Source organism: Amia ocellicauda, chromosome 4 (assembly GCF_036373705.1).
Source record: "Amia ocellicauda isolate fAmiCal2 chromosome 4, fAmiCal2.hap1, whole genome shotgun sequence".
Lineage (NCBI taxonomy): Eukaryota > Metazoa > Chordata > Actinopteri > Amiiformes > Amiidae > Amia > Amia ocellicauda.
The window spans coordinates 5,806,799-5,833,990 of NC_089853.1; the positions used below are offsets into that span (position 1 = coordinate 5,806,799).

Consider the following 27,192-nt stretch of genomic DNA (forward strand, 5'->3'; position numbering starts at 1 on the left):
ACAGAAAGATTTGAAGAGGCTGTGATATCGGCCCCTGCTGGAGAGCAAGCCGCGTCTGACGTGAGAGCTGGCATTGATTAAGCCCCAGCTCTGGCTGCTCGGTGTGTGTGCCGCCACTCCGGGGCTCGAGGTGCCCAGCCGGAGCTCCCCTGGTGAAGCAGATGCACCACAATCTGCGGCGCTGATGCACGGCGTTCAAAAGACAGCGCAGGAATGCTGCCCCTGCCAGGCTCCTGCCACGTCTCGCCTTTAATGCGTCTGTGATTTCATCTTTTATACGAGTCTCTGTTCTTGGTCCATTTGGTAGTGCATCATTACCAGTGATCTCTCAGGAAGTAAAAGCAGAGTCACTGCATAATTAAGCGGTACAGGACAGCGTTAATGCCAAGAGAGACGCCGCTGAAGCTCATTTAAGCAGATATCTTGAGCTATTTTTAGGCCGCCTCCCGAGATGCACTTCAATAGAAAACGAGGAGAGGGTCATTCTGTTTAGTGAAGAACTAGATGTGTTTTGTGTTTACCTCTCAAAATGGGAGCTTTATCAAATTGCCATCCATCGCCTGGAAAACACTTTGCTATCTTGATTTCCTGCACATTTTATTGATACGTGTTTAATTTATTTGTTGGTTTGTGTGATATAAATATTATTTATTTTTTTCTACTTCTATTTGGCTGTTACATTCTCCGGTGTATTTATCTATTAATAGCACTTTTACTATCGCTACTTTGGTCCTACTGATAACTCCTGTGCCTGGTTTCAGAGGGCGAGAGTGTTTCATAATTGACTTTTCCTTCCAGTAGATGCGCTTGTCTTTTAAATTAATAATGAAGGGAGGAGGTTCATTAAAACCCCAAACCCGACTTCCTCCGATGTTGATCTGGTGGCCGGTTCTTTTTCGGGCTGGCGATTTTGCCGTCGCTTGGTAATCTTGCCTCGTCTTCCGAGCCTCATGGCTGTCTCTGAGCTGTGTGTGTCGAAGCAGTGTGGGTGCTCTGAGAGCCGCGAGACGCCACAATTAGATTTAAATTGCAAAAGCAGTACATACATCACACTCTCCAAAACCTCCATCTGTTCCCTGCGAAACTGAGATCATTGCTGACCACCCCATGGATGGAAAATGCACACACTCAGCCTGCCTAATATGATTTTCTTCCCCCCCGCCTGACAGCTGTTGTTATTATAAACCTGCACGGCTCGTCTGTTTTCCTGTGATTTATTTCCCAGTTAACATTTATCACTTCACTGACTAAGCGCCACTGAAATGGGGCCTGCCTGTGGGGTGGCAGGGGCAGAACAGTGGGCAGGCTCATTTTTCCTTGGCCACAAACCCAGCCGGGGCCAACTCCAAAAAGTGAAAACTACACCCAGACTATCACCTGTCCTTTTGTATTTTACCTATGGGATTAAGTAGTTGAAATCTAACCCTACTCCTAGTTTGAGGCTTAAGCGACTCTGCTTTTCTCAGCTGGGCTGTGGAAACCTCATGGCGTCCCAGGGGGCTTTTCCACACTCCAAGGCGAAGATGGTTCCGGCAGGGAGTGGGTGGAGTTTCATCGAACGCATCAGCATCACAGCCAATTAGCACTGCGATGTAATTCTTCTGGAGGCAGGTCAATGGCCTCTCTTAGCCAATGGAAGCTGATCTTGCTGATGTTTACAGACCCAACATCACAATTCAGGTAAGATGGAGGAGTGGTACCTTCCTCACACGGACAATATCATGGTTTTCTCTACTTAGTTGTGAGCCCCCCACACAATCCCCTATCCTGTAGCTTCACTGAATTCAGTGGAATCACACTTTACACATTGGCGCTGTGTTTCTGTATTTTTCTTTGGCAGGCCAGAAAAGTTAGTCTCTCAATGAATTCTCCTTCATCTACGCCGTCTTCAAAAAAAGAAAGATGAGCAGAGCCACGTATGATGAGGTAATCAAGATTGAATTCCAGGCGACTTGGGCATCATTGTTTACTCGGAGCTCAGAGACGGCTGCCTTCACAGACCGGCTCCTCCTCCTCCTCCGCGGCTGCATGTGCCGTCCTTGGTGAGCGCAAACATGAGCCGTGTTCTTCGTCGTTTCCCAGGAAACGCTCCTGGCCTCCCGTGGGACGTGAGTCAGACAGCAGAGCGTCTCGGAAGCAGCCCTGTAACACACACCCCCCTCCCATTGACATTTTCAAACCACGGCTGCTGTCTGGAGATGTTGTTGAGCTCCTCCAGCACAATGACACCGGCGGCTCCACACCTGCTGATTATGAGACGCAGCAGGTGTTGGGGATCGGAGGCAGAATAACACTTGGAACTTCATAAATCCTGTCCAACCCCCGTGGAGCACAGGCCACCTCTTCTTCTGCCAGTGCGCCGCTGGGCTGCCCTTCTCTACCTCTCCATCCACACCCCCACTCCCTTACCATCTTGCCCAGGTACTGTTTGGTCTCCTGGGGTTGTTCCGTGTCAGGACCCGACGGGTGATGCTGGAGGAACGCCTTCCTTAGGGTTAATCTTCTCCCACCCCACTTCCTGCGCCAAATGTGTTGACAAACGGGCAGAAAGAACAGCCCAAGACAGAACTAATGGATAGACTTGGACCTGTGCACCAGAAGGAGCATCAGGGTCTGAATGATTAATCTTCACAGTTGTCCGCAGTGAAACGACGACGTCAAGAGTCGGTTCTCAGTATAAACTTCAGAGGAAACTTCTCAACAATAACTTGCTGTATCTTATTATAATAAAGTGATATATTTTAAGTACATTTTCCTGATGCGCCTCATAGTAGAAGGAGACACTTTTACTCTCTCCTGCTGGCGTCTGTTATTTTTGTCACTGTCCTGCAGGTTTACTTACCCTGGCATGTAGCAGGACTTGATATCTATCACAGTTCAGGGACTGCAGCCAATGAGGGTTTTATATAGATCGAGTTATATAACCGACTGCTTTAAAAAACAACAGCATTATTAATTGAATCTGTCTTTGTTGCTCTGACACCAGGGAGAAGTTACATAGACCTTGTGTCTGAATGTCTGTTGTATGCAGGTATTAATCTGGATGTCTACCTGGTTGTCTTATTTCTAGATGTACTCTCTCCCCACGCCTGTCGAGATATCTTCTGCACACAACTCTCACACTGCCCTGCGGAGACGCATTGGGCTTGTCTTTAAATCAGAGCCATGTAATCACACCTCGGCTCAGCAGCTGAATGCGAGCTCGGTGTTACGGGCCTCAACTTTTTTACTCATTTTCTTTCTTTCGCGTCTTCAGTTGCAGAGTTCATAAATGCTTGAAGGCTCATCTTGGGTGGAAAAAACTACCTCCCTCGGCGCCACTTTACCTGTCCCTCCTCAGAGTGTCCCTATATCTGCTCTGCCCTTGAAACTATTTAATTGTGCATATTTTTCGTCACCCAAATTTAAAGGAAACCCACTAAAGGAACGTTACAGAACAGCTGATTCACTCCTGGTTCAACCTACACCCGTAAACAGTGCCAGTTCAGGGTCACATTGTTACGAATGTCCCATCATTTCAAGTGTATGACGGTGACAAATATTGGTGTTTCTCAATAGCGACTGTGTGAATGAAATATAGTCTTGTTATAGAAGTTTATGTGTACATTCCAACTAAAATAAATTGCACACAGTTTCTTAGAAAACAAAACAACATTTATTGGAATGCAAATGCTAATACATATTTTATGTATCTGTAGAACATACTGTCGAAGTGGTAGCTTTTTTTCTTTTTAAGATGCAGTTTTTTTTTTTTTTAAAGAACATCGTTTTTCTTTCTTTGTTACGTTGGTCTGTTTCTTCTCCAGCGCGGTGTCTCTGCAGCACTGCGTGGATCACCTCTGTATGACATCACGGACAGCAGACACTCGAGAAGGCCAGTAAGTGCTCGATGGGTTCCCAGTTGTAAAGATCAAGCCTTGAAATTGTTTCCCCTTAAAAAATGAATAATGCTTCCTTCAATACGATGGCTCGTGAAAGGAGAGAGGTTTAGGATGGAGTGATGTGTCTGTGCATCCTAATGAGGCCCTAGCAATTCATTCCTTAAGACTTTGACACTGAGAAACTCATTTCAGAGGCTGATGAGCTACAGATCACTTCGCAGCTTTAAAATACTTTTTTTTTCTCCTCCTCCCAACGTAAGTCTAACACATCTGAAGTAGGACACTACTTAAGCTTTTCCCAGCTGAGATGAGTCGCACTTGGCTTTCGGTTGCAAACCTTTGCTTTTCTTGCATGAATAAAAGATCACACTTTTCACCCACCCTTCTGTTGGATTTTAAGCTACTATTCGAGTCTCAGATTCATTTGGAATAATTCCTATCTATGCTGGGAATTACATTTAAATGTTGCTTTTGTTAGCAATTCCTGTTTGCTGATTTGTGTGTGTGTGTCATATTGCGAAAGTGTGCAGCTAGGACCAGCGCAGAGACACATTTATTTGAATATTATTATGTATTTGAAGAGATTCCTCATGATACTTACAATCAGAAGAACGTTAATATCTACTGTGCAGTGAGAAACTGACACTTACAGAGTAGAAGGATGTTTTCTCAAAGATCTTTCTGCTTTTAAAGTAAGGGGTTATACGTTGAAAACGGACAAATTCTGGTGCATATCATCCTGTTAAAGCCACCCCACTGCCCTGGATTCACAAGAGAAAGGTCCACAGAAGACACCTGTATCTGAGGGCTGGTCTCTTGGTGTCACAGGTTCGGATCGCATTGTGTCCGAGATTCAAACCCAGGTCACGGCATCGCAGTTATTCGGATTCAGCCGAGAAATGCCAAATCAGTCACGGAGTTCCTTTTTTTCGTGTTTGTTTTTTAAGCACCACAGTATGACCTTTATACACACACCTGGGAACAGTAACACTGCAGCAGTCCGACGTGCGCAGTGCCGACCTCATTTGTGAAACGCTCGCTTCCTAACCAGGGCCCTGTAGAGAGATACCACCACCTTTAATATTTAACACACTTTGGTAGCAGTATTGTCCCTGTGGGTTGATGTAGTGATGCTCTTTTTACTTTGACCTATTGCCTGAGTGACTGAGAGACTGAAATAAGTCCGGGCCACGTGAGAAACATCAGCAGGTTTATATTTACTTTGATTTTGGGAGGGAAGCCGGGTCTGCAACCAAGAGATCTTTGGGGGGAAACCGGAGCGATTAAAAAGGGGAATACATTATAATGAGATGCTATTATAGTGTCGGGCCCGTGATGAATCAGATGAGAGAGTCTTTCTCTGTCTTTTCACAAACAGAAAAGACACCTGCCTGCTTTCAGATGTACGGAGTGTCCTCAGATCTGTGATTCGGAGGAGTCGTGAGTTTATGGACTGCCTGTCAGGAAAACGGCTTTAGCAGGGAATTGGCGTTATACTCAGCTGTGAATGGGATACGTGGATAACAAAAATTTAATGAAATCAAAGCGATTACTGTGCCGCCATTTCAAACAGGATGCAGTATCTCGGCAAACACAATCTGATACGGTTTCTATCAGGTTAACTACCGAAATGAGCTTCGGACTCAGGCTAGACATGTGCAGAAGAGGAATGTCTTTGTGCTAAATCTTTGTGTCTGATGTTGTATTGTCCTTAGGAGGTCTGCAGTGTCCCATACGTCTCCTTGTCCCTCGATCCCTGAAATGTGCTTCAGCCAGGGCAAGTCTAACGAACTGTACAACCTATGACGGACATGCGTCGACACATCGAGCTTACAGCCAAGAGTAGAGATTCTGGTGGGAAAGGTCAAGGGAAATGGTTACAGGTTGAGGAAATGTGATGTAAAAATTAAAAAACTACCAGTAACCTAATGCCAATGTTTGATTTCTCTGATTTAGTTTAGTTTTTTATTTAATCTCGGTCATCAGTGTGGAACGTCTAGGCTCTCCCGTCTCCTCTCCTCCCCCCCCCTCCACTCCCTCTCTCTCTCTCTCTCTCTCTCTCATTTTACCCGTACAGGGGGTGCCACATGGCGATCTGTTTCCTGGGGTTGTTCAGCATCTGCTGCCAGTGCTGGAGCCCCGTGCCGCTGGTCTGCAGCCCCAGGGAGCAGCGGCCCAGAGACTGCAGGCCGCCGGCGCCCGTCCCCGCCTGGTTGAGCACCTCCAGCTCCAGGCTGGACTTGGACAGCAGCTCGTGGGGCACCTCCAACATCATCATCTCGTTCCACACCGGGTTCATCTTGTGCTTCACCCTGCGCGTCTGCTTCTTCTTGAGCTTGGTGGCCTGGTGCTTCAGGGCCAGCTTCACCGAGATGTCTGGGAGAACAAATCGGTCAGGGTTTAATAATCGTTGTGTCTATGCTTCCTTTATGCATCGATTGTTTGCACCATGTCCTGTTAGACCCCAAACCGTCCGCTGTGTCGAACAGTTTGGGGTCTAACAGGACATAGTTCTCGTGCCAAGGATGGGCCCGGTGTCCAAGGCGGGCCTAGCGATACGTACCGATCACGTCTTTAAGCTTGTCTGACTGCAGCCCCCGCGCCTTCATCACCACCACCCCCAGGCGGTTGGCAGCCGGCAGGTAGCTGATAGAGAGGAGGAGCTCGCCCACCGACACGCTCACGTCCTGAAACACAAGAGCACAGGGTCACCACTGGTACGTTTCCCGATAACGCGCTCGATTATCTTGGGAGAGGAATGCCGGGTTCCCAAAGTGACCCCAATGGTGTGTGAGTTCAGCTCCTCGACAGAAGGGGTGTTTTATTCTGTAGGTCGTGATTCAGAAGAGGAGCAGTAAACCTTGGCTTAACGAAGTGACATGAAGGCATCTGAATGCTGTTCTCTGAATGCAAAACAGCACATACGAGCTGCTAAATAGTCATTAAATAAATATAATTGGAGTGGATGTTTTGTTCGACATAATCACGTCTAAGTTTTCACTCTGCAGTCTCCACTGAAGCCAGAAATGTCTGATTTGAATTTTTAGTTATTTTTATTTCAAGGTCAGAGCAAAACAGAGACAGTGGCAACAGTAATTATGAAATACATCATCAGTTAACTACGTTTTAAATGTTCTTCTCGATCTCATACGGGCCGTGTGCCATTTGACCATTTGTCAACACCCGGGTTGTCTTTTCCTTATTTCGGCAGAATTTACATTTTACAGAAAGTTCTGGTTTTGACACGGCTTAATTAGTCACAGCTTAATACATCTCTACAGTAGGATTAGTTTGGTTGTGGAAGGAATATGATTACCGGTGCACAGAGTTTCTGAGTGGAGTCGGAGACAAAAAGTGAAAGTGGTCAGGGATGCTCGGCGATTCTGGTTGTTGCCAAAAGAAGAGCGCCCTGCTCAACGCACGCTGTCTCTGGCTGATGTAAAGACGAGTGTTTACTAGTCCTGCGTTTTCAAATCCTCCACAGGCGTCACAGCGTAAACAACAGCTTCTAAAATAGCATTTATTTTTAAGCAGAGGATACCGACTGTTAAAAGGGGATCGACGGAGGTGTGGACCCCGCTATGGATCTTATTAATTCAGCAAAACCTCCTCATTTTGGCCCGATTTCCAGCGAGACTCTTGTATGAATCACTTTTTTTTTTTCTGAACTCATGCAGTGCTCCGTTGTCAACGGTAAATGAAGCTAGAGGCTTTTGTCTTCTCCACACAGACAGATGCTGCAGTATTATTCACTCACAGTTCATATTTATCCAATTGAGACTTCATACAGCCTGTACTTTCCCATAATGTGCCTTGATCCTTGAACATCGTGATTAAATTACACGTATACCTCTCACCTCAGCCTTCGGATATTGTCTCAAGGCCCACGGAAGTGTTTTTAACATGCCTGTTCGTAACCTTGACTGCGACACCCACCATTAAATGATGACTCACCGATAATTACTTTAATTTGATGGATATCTAAATGCCATTTCTCTCCTATTGGCAGCCTGGCTTTTGTTCCTCTCTCTATTTCTCCCTCTGCCCAAAGCAGCCAAGGAACCTAATGACTTTTAATTACAATTTAAATACAGAAATAATCATTATCTGTGTATCTTGCTAAAGTACTGAGCAGGATATTGCACGTTGGGACTCATACCCACGACCCTATTCCAGCCGAGCTCTTCATTACTTAATTGAAACCTTAATTGAACTAGTTTGCTTCACGTGACTTTTTAAAATTTGTAGCTAATAAAAAGTGGGAGATTTCAAGTTCCATCTACAATTTCATACTTAACATGAAATCTACGACTGTTTAAAATAATTTAAGATCTCAGATTTGGCAAATTATTAGTTCAATTAGGGTTCAGTTAAGTACCCTACTAGCAATGAAGTAATTGAGAGCTCAGATGGAATGAAAAAACAGCAGGTCAGGGTGTCCCCAAGACCAGGATTGAGAGCCACTGCCCTAAACATCACCTCAGGGGTCCTACTAACTGATAACAACAATTCGAATCCAAGATGATTCTCAACTGTCTCCCCTAATATGTGATCACACAACATCGGCCTCCTGCCACTCTCCAAGGTCTCGCAAACCCCGCACACAGCCCTGAATCCCTGGGCGGGAACTCGCCACTGCCCCGGATGACAGAAAAGCCCATCCTAATGACGCACTAAACAGGAAAGACATAAACCCTGCTAATTACGTCCCCAGACACGATCAATTCCCTCTCTGATTTTATAGGCGAATTAGCACGTGCAACAAGAGGAACTGGCTTTGGCCAACTTTTATTAACTGCAGCTCCTGAGAGCCAGCCTATAAATAGCTCAGAGTCTCACCCTGCTGGGCTTTGATCGCGATCGATCGGTACTTCAACACAAGAGCAGCTGATCGATGCTGTAAGACAACGATGGGGGGGGAATCACAGCAGGATTACGGACTACATCGATATCCTCCTTGACATTGGTTTAGGTGGGGAGGTGGGGGTGGGGGCGGGGGGGAGTAGATTGATTCACGTTTTAATTGTCTTTCTTTCTTTCCGTTTTTCTTAAATCTTTGGATCTGCGGACCTTGCAGGGGAGGCAGCTCTGTTGGTGTCTTGCGTAAAAAGTATTCAGTAAATTGTATTCAGGCCTCAGAGAAGCCACACCAGAGCGGGGAACACTTAGGACGAAACAAGACAGAGAGCAGTATTGCTGTAGGGAAATTAATTGAATTGAGGACTCCTGCACATCCCACTGAGAAAGAAATAGTGGAGGTGGTAGTGTGGGGGGAGGGGTGGTGCAGAAAAACATCCCCTGAAATCTGCACATCTTTGATCTTTTTTTCTTTATTGCCTGGAGGATGAGATGTTTACCCAGTTTTCGTGATTGTCAGCATTTCCAACTCACGACGCCTCGCAATCTGTCGTCGTGAAGTTTTTCCTCTTTTGATGTTGCGAACACAGAGCCCATCACACCTTTGTTTGTTCAAGCACAAACCATCACTCACACACACAAGAAGATTGCTTCATTTTTCAAAGAGCAGCGAGATAGTTCTGCATGCAACTACGGCAGTGATGATATTAATAGATTATTGTGCAAAATGTCCTGTGAAAGGCATTATTTCATTTTTTCTTCCCCTCATGAGACTCTGCGGGGTTTGGGTAATATTTAGCAACTTCACTCTGCAGTTATAGAGGTATATACTATAACTGACAAGACGGTTATATCGATGCACCTTGTACTGAATAATCCCAACTCTACTCATACCCAGACAGTTAATACAGAACGATAGAGAGAAAGAGATTGTGAAAGAGAGGGTAATATATAGAACAGAGCTGACAGCTTCAGTAGACAGACAGATGGACATTTGACAAACATATGTCTCTCCCACTGCGGTTTTCTCTCTGCGCCGCCGCGTACGAGAGCGGGGAAATCTTGCGGAACCCTGTCGTGAGGTAAAGTGGATTCCCTCCGAGGATGCACTTTCATAAATAAACCAGAGCCCTCTTCCGAAATATCGTCAGAGGGTAATGTAAAATTCACAGCAGCCCCGAGTGGCAGAAAAGCCCTCGTCCGCGCCGCCTCCCTGCTCCCCTGCCCGCCGCGATACGTGTCTCACATCGTGGTGTTTCGGTGGGCAGCCACGTTGCATACACAAGAAAGCAGATTCTTTTCCCCCTATCGGCCTTATTATTCATTTATTCAATAATTCATGCCTTGCCTCCCTGAGCCTGACAATCTGAACAAGATGAAAAACATCTTAAAAAAAAAAAAAAAAAAAAAACTTGACTGTAGTGCACACCCCTGCTCTCTCTCTTATCATTTCCATCTTTTGGGTTCATCTCACTCCCTCCACCACCTACCCCCCCAATCTGCTGCAATCTCTGTCAGTTTCTGTGCTTTTTTTCCCCATCCCTTCCAGCCTTTAACTCTCCTGGGTACCTGATGACGCAGACTGCTCTCCTCACAGCAGCGCCACGCCATGCAAAGCAATGAGGCTCTGAAACCGAACCTCGTTTTTTTTCGCATTAACCTCCCGCTCCACGCTCAGGTGTTTTCAGATCACTGGCCACACGTTTAATGAAGATGTATTTATTATTGGCCGCCCGGGGACTCTACATCGAGTCCCCCACCTGCGCCAAAACACTTTTATTAATCTTGATGTATTTGCGTGTTTGTATTCATGCTCAAATCGATTTCTTCTTTTAAACAGATTGCCTCGCTGGGGAGATACGGGAGCCCCGATCGCTAACCGCGTCTGGGGTTTTATAATCACCCGGGGAGGCTGGGGACAGTAAGCGCAGTGCCGTTTAACGTGTCACGTGACCAGCGGTTGGAATTCCGGTCGTCCCTTGACTGCGGCTGTTTAACCCTCGACGTGTTCTCGTTCACACCGCGGTACACAGACACCCGGCAGCCCAACACCTGATCTCGCCTCTGATCAGGATTAAGCCACGGGATCCTCCACCGCGGGAATAACCCGGCCTCCCCTGGTGCTGCAGGTGCTTGTTGGCTTCAGAAATACAGTGCAATCTGTTCTCTTCATGCAGGACAAAGCAATAAGCACACTGTCGTGCCAAGATAACCCTGCTCTGCTGACAGAAGGGCTCCATCGATAGGGCCACGGTCTGATGCTCCTGCACTTCGTTATCCAAGACGACTTAACACTCTTTTTTCCACCCACCCACACACATAAATACACACATAGCGGGTGTGATCAGACCTCCGGGCGAATGATCCACAACGCTCCCCCAAACCAGCCCCATACCTTGGCTCCCCTGAGATGTATCTCAAACACTCTTCCGAGTCTCAGTAACCCACTCACATCCTTAGACACAACACACAGAGGCAGAGATGCACACATACAGAGGCAGAGACACGCACACACACAGAGACACGCACACACACACACACACACACAGATAGAGGCAGAGACACACACACACACACACAGAGACGCACACACACACAGATAGAGGCAGAGACACACACACACACACACACAGAGACGCACACACACACAGAGACAGAGACAGAGAGACACACACACACACACACACACACACACACAGATAGAGGCAGAGACACACACACACACACACACAGACGCACACACACACACACACACACAGAGACAGAGACAGAGAGACACACACACACACACAGATAGAGACAGAGACACACACACACACACACACACAGATAGAGGCAGAGACACACACACACACACACACACAGACGGAGACGGAGACACACACACACAAACACACACACTCATTGCACCTGCTTGGGGGGCTGGAGGTCGACCCAGCAGTCCGCGTCCGAGAGCATGCCCACGTCGGCCAGCTTGAAGCGCATGACGCCCAGGTTGGCGTGCCGGGAGAAGCGGTCGCAGCTGTACAGCGACAGGGCGATCTCCCCCTCCACCTCGTAGCCCTCGGGCAGTGGGAACACCAGCGGCTCCTCCCACAGCACATGGGGCGTCAGGCGACGCATGGTGGTCTGGGCCTCCTTCCTGCCCGACGCCGTGGTCATCAGGCCCACGATGTAGCCGTCGCTGCCCGCTTCCACGCTCACGTGCTCCGCTGTGCCCCGGGAAAGAAACATCGTGAGAATCGCCGAAGAGTAAGTCGGTGAGGCTCTCACATCTGAGAAATACGGTTATTTTGTGTGTTTGGTCATGCAATGTTTATAAGGCCCAGATTAAACCAGACTAAACATTTACACCTGCTCCATACATTCGCAGCAGCTTGTCTAGGCTGAATTGGTGTTCGGCACATATCTGACCAGACATCGATGTTAATTAAGTACAGTTTAACGAACCACAAAATGAACTGCCAAACAACAGAGGTGTGGATCTTTACAACTGCCACTGCGGCCATCTTGGCGAGTTCGACACTCACACCTCGGGTTAGACACGCAGCAGTGAAAAATAAGTGACACCTGCTGTGAAATGTACAGCTGGTGAAACTGCAGCAGATGTCAACAGCTACCGGGAGTCTAGAATACCGTCTGCCCGTCTCGATAAGAGGTTTACACGGCAAGGCACCTCGAAAGACCGAGATGTTATAGCTCAACCGGGGGAAGACACTGGGAAGCTGCGCGTTTCAGCACTCATATTAATCCCCCCCGAACCTCCGACGGGATCCCGGTGTGGCCGGGGGGCCGACTGTGCTCCAGCACTGTGCATACATTTGTGTCAAGGTCACTTAAAATCATCTGCGCTTTATTTTTTTGGTTTTTTCGCTTGGCTCGCTTGTTTCTTCATTAAAATTAGAAAGGTCGAGGCAGAAGGTCAGGCAGAGACTTCTGGGAGACGTCTGATCATACCGAGCAACTTCTCCTTCCTCCTTTCGCTGTCGAGGTTTCTAATTAGAGTGGCTTAGGGTTTTTTATTCTTAGTCACTCTAAGCCCCTTATTAAGATTAAGGATTAATAAAAGCAAGTGAGGAATGGTTCTGAAGTCATGAATATTTATGATCGTATGAATAACACACTATAAACAATCACTCTTCCTGCACTATCTATAGATGTTCTCGTAATGCTGTACAATATTAAGTTATGCTTATTATATACCTGATGATAAATCACAGATGATAATTGTGCTTTTGTGGAACCTTAATGAGCTTCATTTGTCGGCAGTGGTGTTTATTCAATACGAGGAACAGTCTGTCCTTGTGTGTGTGTGTGTGTCAGGGTTGTTAAAAGTCTTATGGACATTTTTCCAGGGAAACGTAGATATTTATAACATTTAAAATGATTGTATTGTATTCTGGTGCTCTTCCACGTACTCCAATACTCTGCTTTGGATGATTTATTAATACAGATATGATACCAATCTGATAATGAACAGATATTAATAAGATAATGACGTACGCTAGCTGTGTACATTGTAAATTGCTTTTTGTGTAAACTGTAAGCTGCTCTGGTTAAAAACATCTGTAATTAAATAAATAATAAGGTACAGATACACATAATAATGATATTTTAAGCTCTGATGAAAAATCAAGGACAATTAGTGTATTATTGTTTGGTTTGCATCCTTTATGATATTAAACAACTGCAAATTGGGTTCCCTGCAGGGAATGCACAACAGATGGGTGTTGAGATCATCTTCATCAGATGCTTCATTGTCCGTCGAAAGAACAATCTATAAACTGCTGTGTTTAGATTTAATGAGGCTTAGCTGAGTAAACAGCGGTGATCAACCAACCGTACACACACAACAAAACAAAACAAACAAACAAACACAACGTAACAAGACCGCCGACCGCGCCTTTGCTGTCAGGTTCCTAATCGAGCGGATTTGCATAATTAGGTCTGTAGATGTGAAGTAGGCTGACGACAGATTTCAGCGCTGAAGCCCCGGGGGGAGAGCTGTGACCTTTTCATAGCGAGGCTTGACAGACACCCCAGGCCTGCAAATGACTGTTTAATTCAGAAAGGCCAACGCGCCAGAAACTAAGGGCTTCCGAATCAACACAGCTCTTAACTAGAAAAACCAATCTGAGCTTGAGCGAAAGATCATTTCCTTGTGATTTGAACATATAAGCACGTTCTGCGCGGGCTGAGGTTGAGCTACTGAGAAATATCTCACATCGGATCTCACAGACGCATTTTATTCAACAGCGGGATTGTGTGGTGCAGTGATCCAGCGAGACAGAGATGTCAGATATCTCTAATCTGTCTCCGTTAATATCAGATATGGAGCGAACAATGGAAAAGGAAAAACAATAGGACAATGGGGAAACGAATCCTGCAGCACAGAGACATGATCACAGTCAGGGTTTAAAAGGCTGTATTCTTCTCGACTGGAAGCGATCAGGAAGAAATGAGGATGTATCCACAGCTATTTGCAGCTTATCAGTCAAGCCCCCAAGTCAAACTGAAGCCACAATACAACCACTCACCATAGGGGGGCTGTGAGAGATTTGAACACCTGCACGGAGCAGTTTAATGTGTTGAAAAAGAAACTTGTTTGTGTATTTAGTTGTGTCTCCCAGCATGAGGCATAGGAGTCTGTTTCCTTAAGTCTTTGTTCGGGAGTGCCAAGGGTGTGAACCCAACCTGCCTCACGAAGTTCAAAAGATGATTCTTAGGAAACTGGGCTTCAAGGCGTTCAAGACAGAAAACAGGAGACACTTCTTCACACAGAGAGGCGTCACAATCTGAACAAACTCCCCAGCGATGTGGCTGAAGTGACAATTTGGGATCATTCAAAAACAGACTGGATAGGATCCTTGATCACTTAGTTATTAATGGACACCAAACGAGCACGATGGGGCAAATGGGCTCCTCTCGATTGGACACTTTCTTATGCTCTTATGTTCTTATGATTAGTTACCTTCGATGACCGTGACGTGCAGCTCCAGTTTCTGGGTGTGGTAGGTGAGGGAGAAGTGCAGTTTGGGGTGGAGGATGGAGCTGCTCGTCTTCATCTCGCTCTTCGGCTCCACGGGTCCTCCGTCAACAGAGTCTGGGGGTGTGAGAAGCGAACTCAGGTTCTAACCAGTGGTTTTAACTACACTGCAGTGGGAAAGCGCTGTATACGACTGTGCTGCATTAATGAGGTTACTCTGGGCCCCTCTGCTGCCACACGAGGACCGATATCGGCAAGAGACGGAAAATACCTCCGTCACCAATTAAAACCAGTCAGACATTGTTATTCTTATGGTAAAGTATTTGATGGTCGTGACTTACACCTCTTTATTACGGTGTGGGTTTTGTGCTGTTGCTCCTGTATTATTTAATGTCAGTTTCTGGTCATTAATTAAATTATTTCTGAGTTCCCTAATTGGAGCAATCAGTGCTGACATTAATGAGAAAATAGATTAGAAGAGACATTGTCAGTGCCGTCACACCCCTGTAATGATCTGATTAGTGCTTCATTACTATATTAATTATAAAGCCGTGAGTAATATATATCTCTTTCTTGCTCGCTCTCTCTCTCTCTATTTTGCTCTCTCCCCCTCTCTCCCTCGCCAGTGGAGTGGTATTGAACAGCACGTGTTTTGATAATTACAAGAGGCCTTGGTTTGGAAAAGCGTTGACACATCGTGCTACTATTGTACCTGCCAACGTTGAGGGGGCAGAGACAGCGCGACTGAGAAAAAAGAAAGAGAAGGAAAAAACTTGGAAGAAACAATGCGAGCGTGGAAATGATGCACACTTTAAAATAAACTAATAAATAAATAAAGCGTCGGGGCCCCTGCTGCGTCGGCACCGATGTGATTTACCTTGCCTGGGGATGATAAAGACCTCTTCACATCCCTCCGTTGCTAGGCTACTATCGTCTGGCTCGCCAGCTGTCTCAGATGGAGGCTCGTTGGTCGTCTCCAAGGTGTAATCGGTGTAATTAATCACTTCTGGGCAGGTGACCGCCGGCTTGGGCTTGTAAATTTTGGGAAACTTCAGGAGAGTCCTGGGCTGGATGGGCTCTGTGGATTTTTTAATGCTGAACTGAGGAGATAAAAGCAGCCACAGCTCGAGTCAGCAGGCACAGAAAAGCACAAAGTCCAGCAATAATTATGATTTATACAGAGGACGCACTGGTCCAAAATGATTAACCTTCCCCAAGGAAGAATGAGAAACAAGCTGACTGTACTCTACTGTTAAAGAAAGTTATATACCAGGTACAGCTACAATAGAAATGGGTTGCAGGAGTACAGTACATCTTGTCATATAAACCAAAATTGAACAAAAGCAGCGTGTGGTCTGATCTACTGTACAGGAGAGTGTGAATTAGTGCTGTAAAAATTATGGGCTGGTTTCACAGACCCAGGTTAGCACAAATCTTGTTCTCTCCGATGTTATTCTAGGTGGAGTAGTCCAAGACTTGTGCTAATCAAAACCAGGTTACAATCTGAATGTGAGTGACTAGTAATCTTACATAAACTGTGCACTTATTGAACCTGTATTCATATTCAAGTTCTAAAACACAGTTTATTACACATTAAGTCTGAGTTCTCCCACTGTTACAATTTAGAAAAGTTGGTCAATAAACACGCTTTTCAGTCATCAAGAAGGCTGGGATGTAGATGGCTTTTAAAAAACAGGATCAACTGAAGTGTGATATTCCTTAGTAAGGGGTTAGTATTGCATTGCTAAGGAGAGTAAAACAAATAAAATACAAACATGAACAGAAGGGAAACCAAACAAAGACCAACTTGTTGAAAAAGCATCAACCTGAGAGTGAGAAGAAACATGGAGAAGATTTACTAAATTGTGGTTTTCTGGAGTGTCACTGGGAATCTTCTCAAGGTCGGGAGCATCATGGTTTGGCAATGTAATGATGGGCTTGTGTCAAATTAGAATAATTGATTTAATTACAGACTACTCCCCGTTTCAATTGCTTGTGTTGTAAGACTCTCTCTCTGTGGGCTTGGTTGTGTTTATGAATGAGACCCATTACAGGACCCGTGTTCATTGCCCAGCTTCGATTTCCCCTGCAAACGTGTAATTTTCTCAGCTCCAATTGCATTCGCAGGAAAGGGAAGAGAAAGTATACTGGAATGCTAGCTTATAATGGGTGGCATCCCTGAAAGATAACACCGTGCAGCAATTACCTCTAATGCATTACTTACTGGAGCCGCTTCATGTGATGTCAAAGCGTCGCAATACCTTTTTCTGGAAACTGGATTAGCATCGACTCGAAATGTATATTGACATTATCACTTGTGAACTGAGCAAAGTGAATTTCTCTTGAGTGAGTACAATCTGCTCACCGCAGTCGGGGGAATCACTGCTGGGTTATCTGAAATGGCTGCAGTCTCCTTCTGCTTCCCAATGTACACCTTTACACCAAGCGCTTTCAGAAAGCTGAGGATTGACCTGACTGAATTATAAGAACATAAGAAAGTGTCCAATCGAGAGGAGGCCAGTTGCCCCATCGTGCTCGTTTGGTGTCCATTAATAACTAAGTGATCAAGGATCCTATCCAGTCTGTTTTTGAATGTTCCCAAATTGTCTCTTCAGCCACATCGCAGGGGAGTTTGTTCAGATTGTGACGCCTCTCTGTGTGAAGAAGTGTCTCCTGTTTTCTGTCTTGAATGCCTTGAAGTCCAATTTCCATTTGTGTCCCCGGGTGCGTGTATCCCTGCTGATCTGGAAAAGCTCCTCTGGTTTGACGTGGTCCATGCCTTTCATGATTTTGAAGACTTGGATCAAGTCCCCACGTAGTCTCCTCTGTTCCAGGGTGAAAAGGTTCAGGTCCTCAGTCTCTCAGTAGGACATTCCCTTCAGACCTGGAATAAGTCTGGTTGCTCTCCTCTGAACTGCCTCTAGAGCAGCGATATCTTTCTTGAAGTGTGGAGCCCAGAACTGTCCACAGTATCCAGATGAGCTCTAACTAGTGCATTGTACAGTCTGAACATCACTGCCCTTGTTCTCAATTCTACACTTTTGACAATATACCCTAACATCCTGTTTTCCTTTTTAATTGCTTCCCCACATTGTTTGGATGGAGAAAGTGAGGAGTCCACATAGACTCCTAGGTCTTTCTCATGCGTTACTTCATCTAGTTCTATTCCTCCCATAGTGTAATTATAGTGGACATTTTTGTTACCTGTGTGTATTACCTTGCACTCGTCCACATTGAATTTCATCTGCCAGGTGTCGCCCACAACTGAATATTATCTAAGTCCCTCTGAATAGCCTGTGCTGCCAAGATTGTATCTGCTGAGCCACCTATTTTAGTATCATCTGCAAATTTGACAAGGTTGCTAAGTATCCCAGAGTCCAGATCATGAATATAGATTAGAAAAAGCACAGGCCCTAGTACTGATCCCTGTGGAACTCCACTAACAACCTCACTCCAGTTAGAAGCGACTCCTCTAATCGACACCCTCTGTTTCCTAGACATCAACCAATTCATAATCCATCTACTTACATTACCCTGAATGCCTTCAGCTTCCAATTTTAGGATCAGTCTGAATAAAGGTTGCATCTGGCACAACCAAAAGAAGACCTGAGGGCTAGACCAAAATGAAAACTTTGACATACACATCTGAAACCTGTTGTGGTTTAAGTTATTGTTAGAAGCCACTTTCTGTTATTCAGAACTCAAAAGACGCACAACTTATGATTCACTTTTAGGTCAAAGTTTTGATTCGGTCTGGCACATTTATTATTATTATTATTATTATTATTATTATTATTATGGTTTTCATTGTTCATCTACATGGCTTTACTCAGATTTTTGGATCTGCAGAGTGGTAAATCTGCGTGGTGTAGAAATAAATCTGCAAGACTAAATCATAATAACCTAATCACTAAATCAGCCAAACGGGAACACCTGTGATGGATGTTGTGCATGTGTTCAGCTCTCAGTGTGGCAGTGTCGGAAATAACCCTGATCCATTTCATGGGCTGCAGATTGAAATTGCACTCATGATGCTGAGAGAGCAGAGGCAAGTATTATAATGTATACCCTATATCTGCCCATATGCAAACCTACTCCAAATTAGATCAGAAGGCATGAAGGACCCGACGCCTCATGCAGCTCATGAACGCTAATCTCGGTTACGCAACAGGAATTACTGCCATTCCTGCTGTGAGGCCCGACTCACAAATTCACATCTGATCCTACAATAATGGCTGCTATAAAACAGCCATTGAGCAGAATACCTCTGAGGCATTGGATCTGTGATCACACAGGGACACCTCCTGCTTGCTGAGACGGCCTGCAATCACATCCATCATTTTCTCAGGAAAACGCAGCCCTTCACTAATCTTTCCATGCCTAACGGCTCCCTCGCCCAATAAAACGGCGTGCTGCTGAGCCGCTACGACTCGGGTTCACGATTGCCCTGAAAATGTGTTTACAGTGCAGTCTCTGTCTATTACCAGGCAGGAGGTGAGGCGGCGTCTCTGCTCTCCTGAGGCAACGGTGGAGTGCTTTCCTGCGTGGCGCAGCAGTCGCCGTCCTTTCCACCTCGGCCCGGCGAGGCTTTTTACTTTCCTGTAGCTCGAGAAAACCTCTCTGACTCTCACGGTGCCTGTAATGGCTAAGTCGAGGCCCTGGAGAGTGAGGGGGATCTCTCTTTTGTAAATGGAATCCCAGCTCAGCCATTGATTTTCTTCCCTTCCTTTCATCTCCCAGTGGGAAAATAAGTGCAGATTCCCCCTGCAATGTTCCTTTCTTTAAGATAATACAGTGATGCATCCGGTCGGTGCTTCCATATTGTTACAGCTACACTGGTGTACTGGGTCAAGCTATAAATGCAATTAGTGAGCTACCTGTCTGTCTGACTGTGCTCATCGGTTTAGTTTTCTTCTGTATCTGTACATTCGGTGCTGTAGAGATATATGATTGGAACGCAGGAGGGTTCTAGTTCTCGGTAGTGGAGTCGGGCTTCACAGCAAAAGGCACCGTCCTCCCTCAGTGAGAGACATGTGCCTCTCACTCCAGATCTTCAGCAGGGTTAGTGTTTGCATTGCTGATGAGCACTGAGCCCCAGCAGAGGAAGAACAAAGAGCACATGAAGGCAAACTCACATGGATTTCTACACACATGCGACACCGTTTAGTCCGTCAACCGTGAAATCCATTCTAAAAATATATTGAATTCTAAAAGAAAACCGATGGAAGTACAAACACTGCAGGAATTCGCTTCTGAGGCCGGCGATTCGACGGGGCACGGCTGAAGCTGACGGGAGAATCTAAACAACACCAAATGGCTTCACCCCCACCCCCTCTCAACAGAGCAGAGAGACGGAGAGGTGGAGTGGGTTTCAAAATGGAAGTGTTTATCCTGCTCGAACGGTAGGCTAAGAAACAAGGCCGGAAAACTAGCCTAGCCTCGCACACGCACACGCACATATGCACACACATGCACTCGCTCATGCAGAACGCCAAGAAAATCGTTATTTTTTCTTCAACTTCAACATCTTCTATCTTTCTAGATTAATTTTTTCTTCCTTTTATGCCCAAGTCGGTTATTACCTCACCAAAGCCTTCGTGAGGCAGTGTGGGAGTCTGCAGTCTCTACCATCTGTGCCTGTAGCTGCCACTCACACCCTACCAGGAAAACATCGCCCACCATCAAAAAACGTATTAAAAACAGTAATAAAGCCTAAAATAACACTAAACGGGATCTGTTAGTAAATATGTCTGCACTGGGATTGGGTTAAAAATAAAGTAGCCACCTCTGCATTGAATTCCCTCAAGGTTCAGTTGTTTTTTTTCGAATGGATTCTGAGGTGAAAGTTTTTGCATGACCACAGATGAATGTGATCAATAGCCTATACACACTGAAACCCCAGCGTGGCTGTCTGCAGTGCACAGCTACTCGTGTTGAGTTAAGACACCTTCAAAATCACGCAGAGAGAGAGAGAGAGAAATAAAAAGCTGTTTACAGGTGCATAGGCGTACAAGGGGGAGAACGAATCTGATCTGGTATTGCACTACATGTTTCCAGTGAAGTTCTGTTCTAAACAGCGGATAACATTAATTTTTAAATTGCTCATGAACTGTTCAACACTGCTGAAACAAGATACAAGCAGCCAGGTGATCCAAGGATGCCCTGTTTAGGAGAGACACCCATGTCCTACGACAGCAACACGGAAAACTGAGGAGGCCTACATGCTCAAGGAAATGCAATGCGTGTTTAACACAGTGTGGATGATATGATAGTCTTCCACACTGCCTTTTAATTAATTAATTAAATCTTCTTGGGGGGGTGCGACTCTGATAGAGATGCAGCAGGCGTGCCCAGCGGGGAGCCTGGAGTCTCCGTCTCTCGAGGCTCGAGAATGGGGTGAAGAGCTGATTGATGAAGCCTCTCCACAGCCGGGCGGAGAGAGAGAGCGAGAGAGAGGGAGGGAGAGGGAGGGAGAGGGAAGGCTCCTTCCCCCGAATGCTAAATATAGGACTCTCCCCCTCGCCGTGCTCTGCAACTCTATCATAGACGACACCATCAGAGGGAGAGCGGCTAATGATACCAAGCGTCCTCCTCTGAGGTTTGCATTTGATTTGCAGGTCCTCTCATCATTAATACGGGGATCTTTAGCGGCAGGAAGGAGCAGTTGCCTCTTTAGTTCTGCTGTATTGAGCATTTTTTATGTGGCAGTCAGACACGGCCATTAAGCAGAGTCTACATCCTGCTTGCAGCATATGAAGAGTTGCTTTCTTCTTCTTCTTCTTAGTAGACAAGCTTCTGTACAAAAGTGCTTGCAAATGACACTAACCAAATATTACCTTTTTGCCGGTGGAAGAAAAAGGGACAACCAGCTCTGAGATCCCCAAACTCAGGGCAACGGAGAAGTCAAATAGTAAACAAATTGCAGGGGAATTAACAGTACACTAAACTAAGGACAAAGCACCAAAACTCAAGACAATTATATCAGAGAAAAAGATGTAATCCCACTGCACATATTTAAGAGAAAACAAATCCCAATTGATTTAGACATTATATACCCCAGTCATATTTCACAAGAGTGCTGATTTTCAGATCACAGTACAGATGAGCCATTGATTAAAAAAAAAAAAAAAAAGACGACGAAACACTATACATTTATCTGATTAACCCTTCACTGGCATACAGATCTTCTTGGTCATGTTTTTGGTCATTTTCTATTCATCGGAAAAAGGGTTTTATTGACAGTTCTTGCAAAAACAAACAAGACACAAAATAAAACAATAAACGTCTCCAAATTGCAACATCTCTCCCGTGTCCTTGGCATCAAAGGAGATGATAGATTAGAATACAATGTAGTCAAGAGCACCCAATTTACTGCAATTGAAGCTCATTGTGTTGTCCTGCAGTTGCATTGAGAGCTAAAGGGTATACAGCAAATGGAGAATAATGCGGGGGGAGCATATCGAAAATGAGAGCAGGCTTCAGGGCAGCTGCAGTCTTGAGAGGAGAACCACACTCCATTTCCCGTGTCTGACCACTATCAATCAGGGTAATATGACAGCATTCCCTTCTTTTTCAGTATTGGGTATTTGAGTGCAATGTAGCGCGTTTTCATATTGAAGGCTAGGAATTAAAACAAATTTACAGAGAAGTTTAATGGCCATTAAGTGATGGCAACAACATGAAATACACCCAAAATAAATATATGCCCCTATTTTTTTTTTTTTCAAGAAAACACATTTCGCTCTCCACTTTCATTTAGTGTGAGGTGTGACTTCAATCTGGTGCCCACCTGGGAAACTTGAGCTAGTTATAAAAATGGCACCCGAACATTGCAGGAATCCTTCAAAGAAATTGAGGGAGGGGTACAAGTGCAGCTGAATTCCTGATGATTGTGTGTTTCAGAAAAATGTATAGAAAAAGCTTTGCTCCTCTTCCCAGGGGTTTTATTTTCTCCTGATGTCCAGGCGGCACAGGCTGACCGCACACCAGCCCCTCGGTCTTACCGGGCTTCTTAAATTCTGGTTTTCACCGATTAGAAGAGATACTACAAGATAGGGGGGTCATATATAAAATATATATATATATATATATATATATATATATATATATATATATATATCTCAACTAGTGTGTCCACTCTTCTAGCAGAGAATTCCTTTTAGAAGCATCTTTTAACGAGCAGGTTCAGTATCTGACCAGACGTCTGAATCAGAAGGTGAAAGTTCAGTTTAATTGGAGGACACGATAATAATAATAATAACAGCAACAACAACAATCACAATCTTTTTTAGCCATACACCTTTATGTTACTGTAAGGTATGCTACTGTGTTGAAACAAACTTAAGCTATACCACACCACGTTATATAACTAGATCACACGCCTCTCTCTCTTTCCGTTTTCTTTTAGATGTTGGTCTATTGGAGCTCGTTTCCCGAAGCCAATAAACAGGTCTGTCCGTGAATGCAGTGGCAATGCCAAGACATCAGGAATCCACATACTGCCCTCGACTCGAGTGGATCGCCAGCCAGAGAAGCTGCCTCCAACTCCGGCTTCTGATTTCACGGGACACTGCAGCTGTTCCACACTGGTATACATTTTTGCTGCATGGCTGTGTGCCATACACAGAGATGACCAGCTGCACCACAACATCTCCCTAATGTGATATCATATGCGTGTGTGTGTGATATATATCTACTGCACTTTGCCCCCAACAACCAGGTATTGCTAGTTATCTTTTACTTCATGCCTTTGTGTAAAGAGACTTTTGTGTGGTAGTTTGTTGCTGTTGTTTTTCTTACAATTAAAAGAATAATGCAAACCCAACAATAGAACAAACCAGGCACTCAAAAGTTGTGCTTTCCGAAGGTCCTACCTGCTGGGCGGAATGAAACACGCTGGGTTTGGTCTTTTCGGGATCCGATTCTTCATCCTCATCAGACAGTCCTTTCCTGTAAGTCTTGCAGAGGAATGACAGTCCACAGATGGCAAGGATGCCCGACGCCGTGCCCAGAGTGGCACCCAGAGCAATGACAGGGGCAGAGAAAATCATTCTGGATCAACAAAAAAGAAAAGAAAGAAAACAATACTAATGCCTTATTCCTTCTTCCACATCATCTCAAGTCCTGGAACTTCTGCCCAAATATAAAGAGTTAAAAAGCGAGATTCTTCATGCTCTCTCCAGTTTCCAGACAGACGAAATGCAGATCATCAGTTTAGCTACTCCGGCACTCCTGTGGGTCTGTGCTCCGCTCCTCCGAAACAAACAGATTTCTCTCTCGCAAACTGATGTGGACGGAAAACAGCTCCTCTATTCTCCCGACATCAATTCACTGAGGATGGAGAGGAGCTGGAGGCTGCCTGGCGCTCAGGAAGAATGAACGCTGGTTCATTGATGCTTTTCTCCCTCCCTCTCCCTCTCTCTCTCTCCTCTCTCTCTCTCTCTTTCTCTCCTCTCTCTCCCTCTCTCGCTCCCCCCACCAACCTCCCAGAGACAGTGATGTGTAAGATCTCAGTGACGTTATGAGATAAGGGCATATCTTCCTACCATCTTTAACTCTTCAGTCAACTCACACAGATAAGTAGGGAAGATAAATAATCCCTTTATATCAATATTATTTCTGTTCCTGTTGTCATCAGTTACAACCAATGATTCTACTACTTAATTAAACAATACATTTTATTAATTAATATACTGCATTGTTTGTATATGTATATATAGACACATGTATATATAAATATGAAATACATACATTTTATTTCACATACATGTCTAGATCTTTCTAGGTAGATAATGTTACGTTTTTTCTTCATTTGCTTTGAATTCTGAGAACTGAATATCTGAAATATTTAATCAAGTATCAAAGGATCTCAATTAAAAAACAATGACACTATCTCAACACAATACAGACGCAGAGAACGTAGAAGCCGGGCGAACCTCCTCTCAGCTGAAGGAGGGCTGATATCTAGTTAATGGAGAAAGCTCCCTTCTGGTTTGGTTCATTTCCCACCCCTGCAGTTGACCTCTGTTGACAGCAGGACACGCTGGGCCCCCGACTCCAGAGACAGCATGATGAATGTTTCAGACACCGAGGACACTCCTCAGATCTCAGCTGTTTGACTCCCGGCCCGTTATATTCGAATCTATCCGTTACTCGTGTGTTACTGATGGGGAGAAACTACCTCCGAGAAAAATCAGCGCAGTCCCTCGCGTCAGCTAAAGGTCGTTGGCTCGATGCATCAGCTCTTATGGGCTGTACTTTCTCACCAACACATTAATGGAGCCCTGGATACTACAGTAAATGTAATTTTGAAAATGGCTTGTGAATTACAGTGGTCACAGATTTAAGTTTGTGGAGGTGTTGGGAGGTTAGTACAGGTCAGCCTGCTGGCAGTACATGTACACAAACCCTCACAATTGTGCAGCACTGAAACAAACTAGAGACTGGATTGAAGGATGAATATTTTATCATCTGAATTCTTCAGGGCACCCAGACAAGGTCTCAACTGGAATTGTACTTTTCCCTGGCAGACTGTAGGACCTTCTCACATTCAGAGTAATATATACTATTTATATACGCATTCAGCAGGATCATCTGATGAGGATAACAGGAATAACAAAATAGCTTTCAGATCTGTAAATACAGACGCTTTCTGGCACAGTTTCCATAGAAACGTGCCAAAATCTAAAAACAGTGCCTCAGAGAACATCAGGATTGAAGATGCTCATATAATAATGACCTGTTTCAGCTGTGGAAGTGGGGAGCAAGCAGAAGCATTGTTTGCAGGTCCTTCACTGAGAGGAACTCGAAGCTGTGAATTCCCCACAGACAAAACCTGCGAAGGAAAACAGAGAGAGAGAAAACCTCGCTGCCACTGCGGCACAGGTGCCAGAGACCGGAGGAGCCCGGAACGGTGTGACGTAAAGGACAAAGCAAATTCATCTGTCACCTCCGCTGCGCTCCTTTCAGGGTAGATTTCGTTTGTGTGCACCAGACAAAAACACAAAGAAACACAACTTAATAAATAACACGTAGCTTTCACTTTAAACAAAGGGATTGACATCAGTGCATTCTGTGATGAATACTAACCTTACCTTACAGATAGAAACACAGAGTGCTGAAATTCGGAGATATCCACCTTGGTGATCGCAGACTCCTGCATGTGCTCTCTCACATTTTATTATTATTATTAAATTCTTTCTGCAGAATTCATCAATAGATCAATGCAATTTGGGTGGCTTGCCAGGGGTTTCGCCCTCCTCATTATTGTCTAACAAACTAGACAGACTTGTTCGGGTCTGAACAGTTTCAAGTCAGAGATAAAGGCCTTAAAAGTGGAACCTTAATAACCTACCAGAGTAAAACTCAGTTTCCCTGTGGGTCTCCCGGTTCACCCTGTGTCTTTATTGCCTTTGATGATGGATTCATACCAGAAGCGCTTGATCGATACCAGCAGTGTCCTGTTTGGCAGCGTTCACTAACAGCTGGGCACAGAGGGAACGGAAGGCGCTCTTCTTATTAATGAGACTGGTTCTGTCAGAAGATAAAACGCCTCATTGCAACGTGTTTAAACAGAAAAATGTGGCATCGCTTTTCCCCTCCCAGTCACATATTTCTTTGACAAAAGTGCATTCCTTGTTTCCTGTCAGGGCCTGGCTTTCTTGTTTACAAAATATAGTCAGTACCCTTCACTGAGTGCAGCGAGCTGCGGCTGGCACGCTGACTGGACCGGCTTCAAGGAGACATTCCAGACACCTTGGCCTGTTCAATGCTGTGTCAAATTGAAGGTGACTGAAGTATAACATGCGCGCTCTATTGTTATCTTCAAGGCTTTTCACGAGGGCCTTGGCAATGGATCCATTTGACGTTTGATGTTGCTAAAGCTACCCCCCCTGGCAATACACTGGAATAACAGTGTGTGTGAATCGCTACCTTATTAACAGTATCCGTGTAGGCTATTCATGTCATAATGCCTAAACCACTGAGAAGATTATTTTTTAAGCTTCTTTCTGCTAAAATAACTTTTTTTCCTCCACAAATTCACAAACCCCAATTTAAATTGCTATGTCATTCTGACGCTTTTTATATTTTCACATCTGGAAACAATGTCAATAGGAATAACATTGCATAGGACGGAGAGAAGACGTTAAAGTGGCCTGTGTTAACCAGCAGAACAAAACTAAACAGCAATCAGCTGTGCGAGACTGCATGAGCTGCATCTCTGTTGCCACCTTGTGCTCAAAAAACAAAAGTGCAAAAACGCATCACGAATAACCCCTGAGATGTGCACGCAGGGAGGACAGTTCAGTCTGTAGTGTTGTTTTCTATTAACCACAGGTGTGTGTGAAGTGTTTGCAAAGTGCATGCTAAGTGACACCTGGGTATCATACCTGTACACTAGTTTGCACCATGACCTCAAGATGCACCCTTCCCTTTCTTCAAATGTATACACTGCATTTACCGACTATG

At 45.0% G+C, this 27,192-nt stretch overlaps 1 protein-coding gene across 4 annotated transcripts; it reads right to left on the bottom strand.

Moving 5' to 3' along the window:
- Positions 1-3,628: 3,628 nt before the first annotated feature.
- On the bottom strand, positions 3,629-26,309 carry syt13 (synaptotagmin XIII). 4 transcript variants are annotated; one of them, XM_066700654.1, is made up of 8 exons: positions 26,078-26,309; positions 25,463-25,558; positions 23,598-23,775; positions 15,602-15,824; positions 14,710-14,841; positions 11,649-11,950; positions 6,445-6,568; positions 3,629-6,257 (listed from the first exon to the last, which is right to left on the bottom strand). In XM_066700654.1, exons 3-8 carry the CDS (start codon positions 23,772-23,774, stop codon positions 5,947-5,949), a joined length of 1,269 nt encoding a protein of 422 aa, XP_066556751.1. In that variant the 5' UTR covers position 23,775; positions 25,463-25,558; positions 26,078-26,309; the 3' UTR covers positions 3,629-5,946. The 4 variants fall into 4 exon arrangements, with proteins under 4 accessions (XP_066556751.1, XP_066556753.1, XP_066556752.1 ...); XM_066700656.1 differs by lacking the exon at positions 25,463-25,558; XM_066700655.1 differs by lacking the exon at positions 26,078-26,309 and having other exon boundaries at positions 25,463-26,037.
- Between the last annotated feature and the right edge of the window lie 883 nt (positions 26,310-27,192).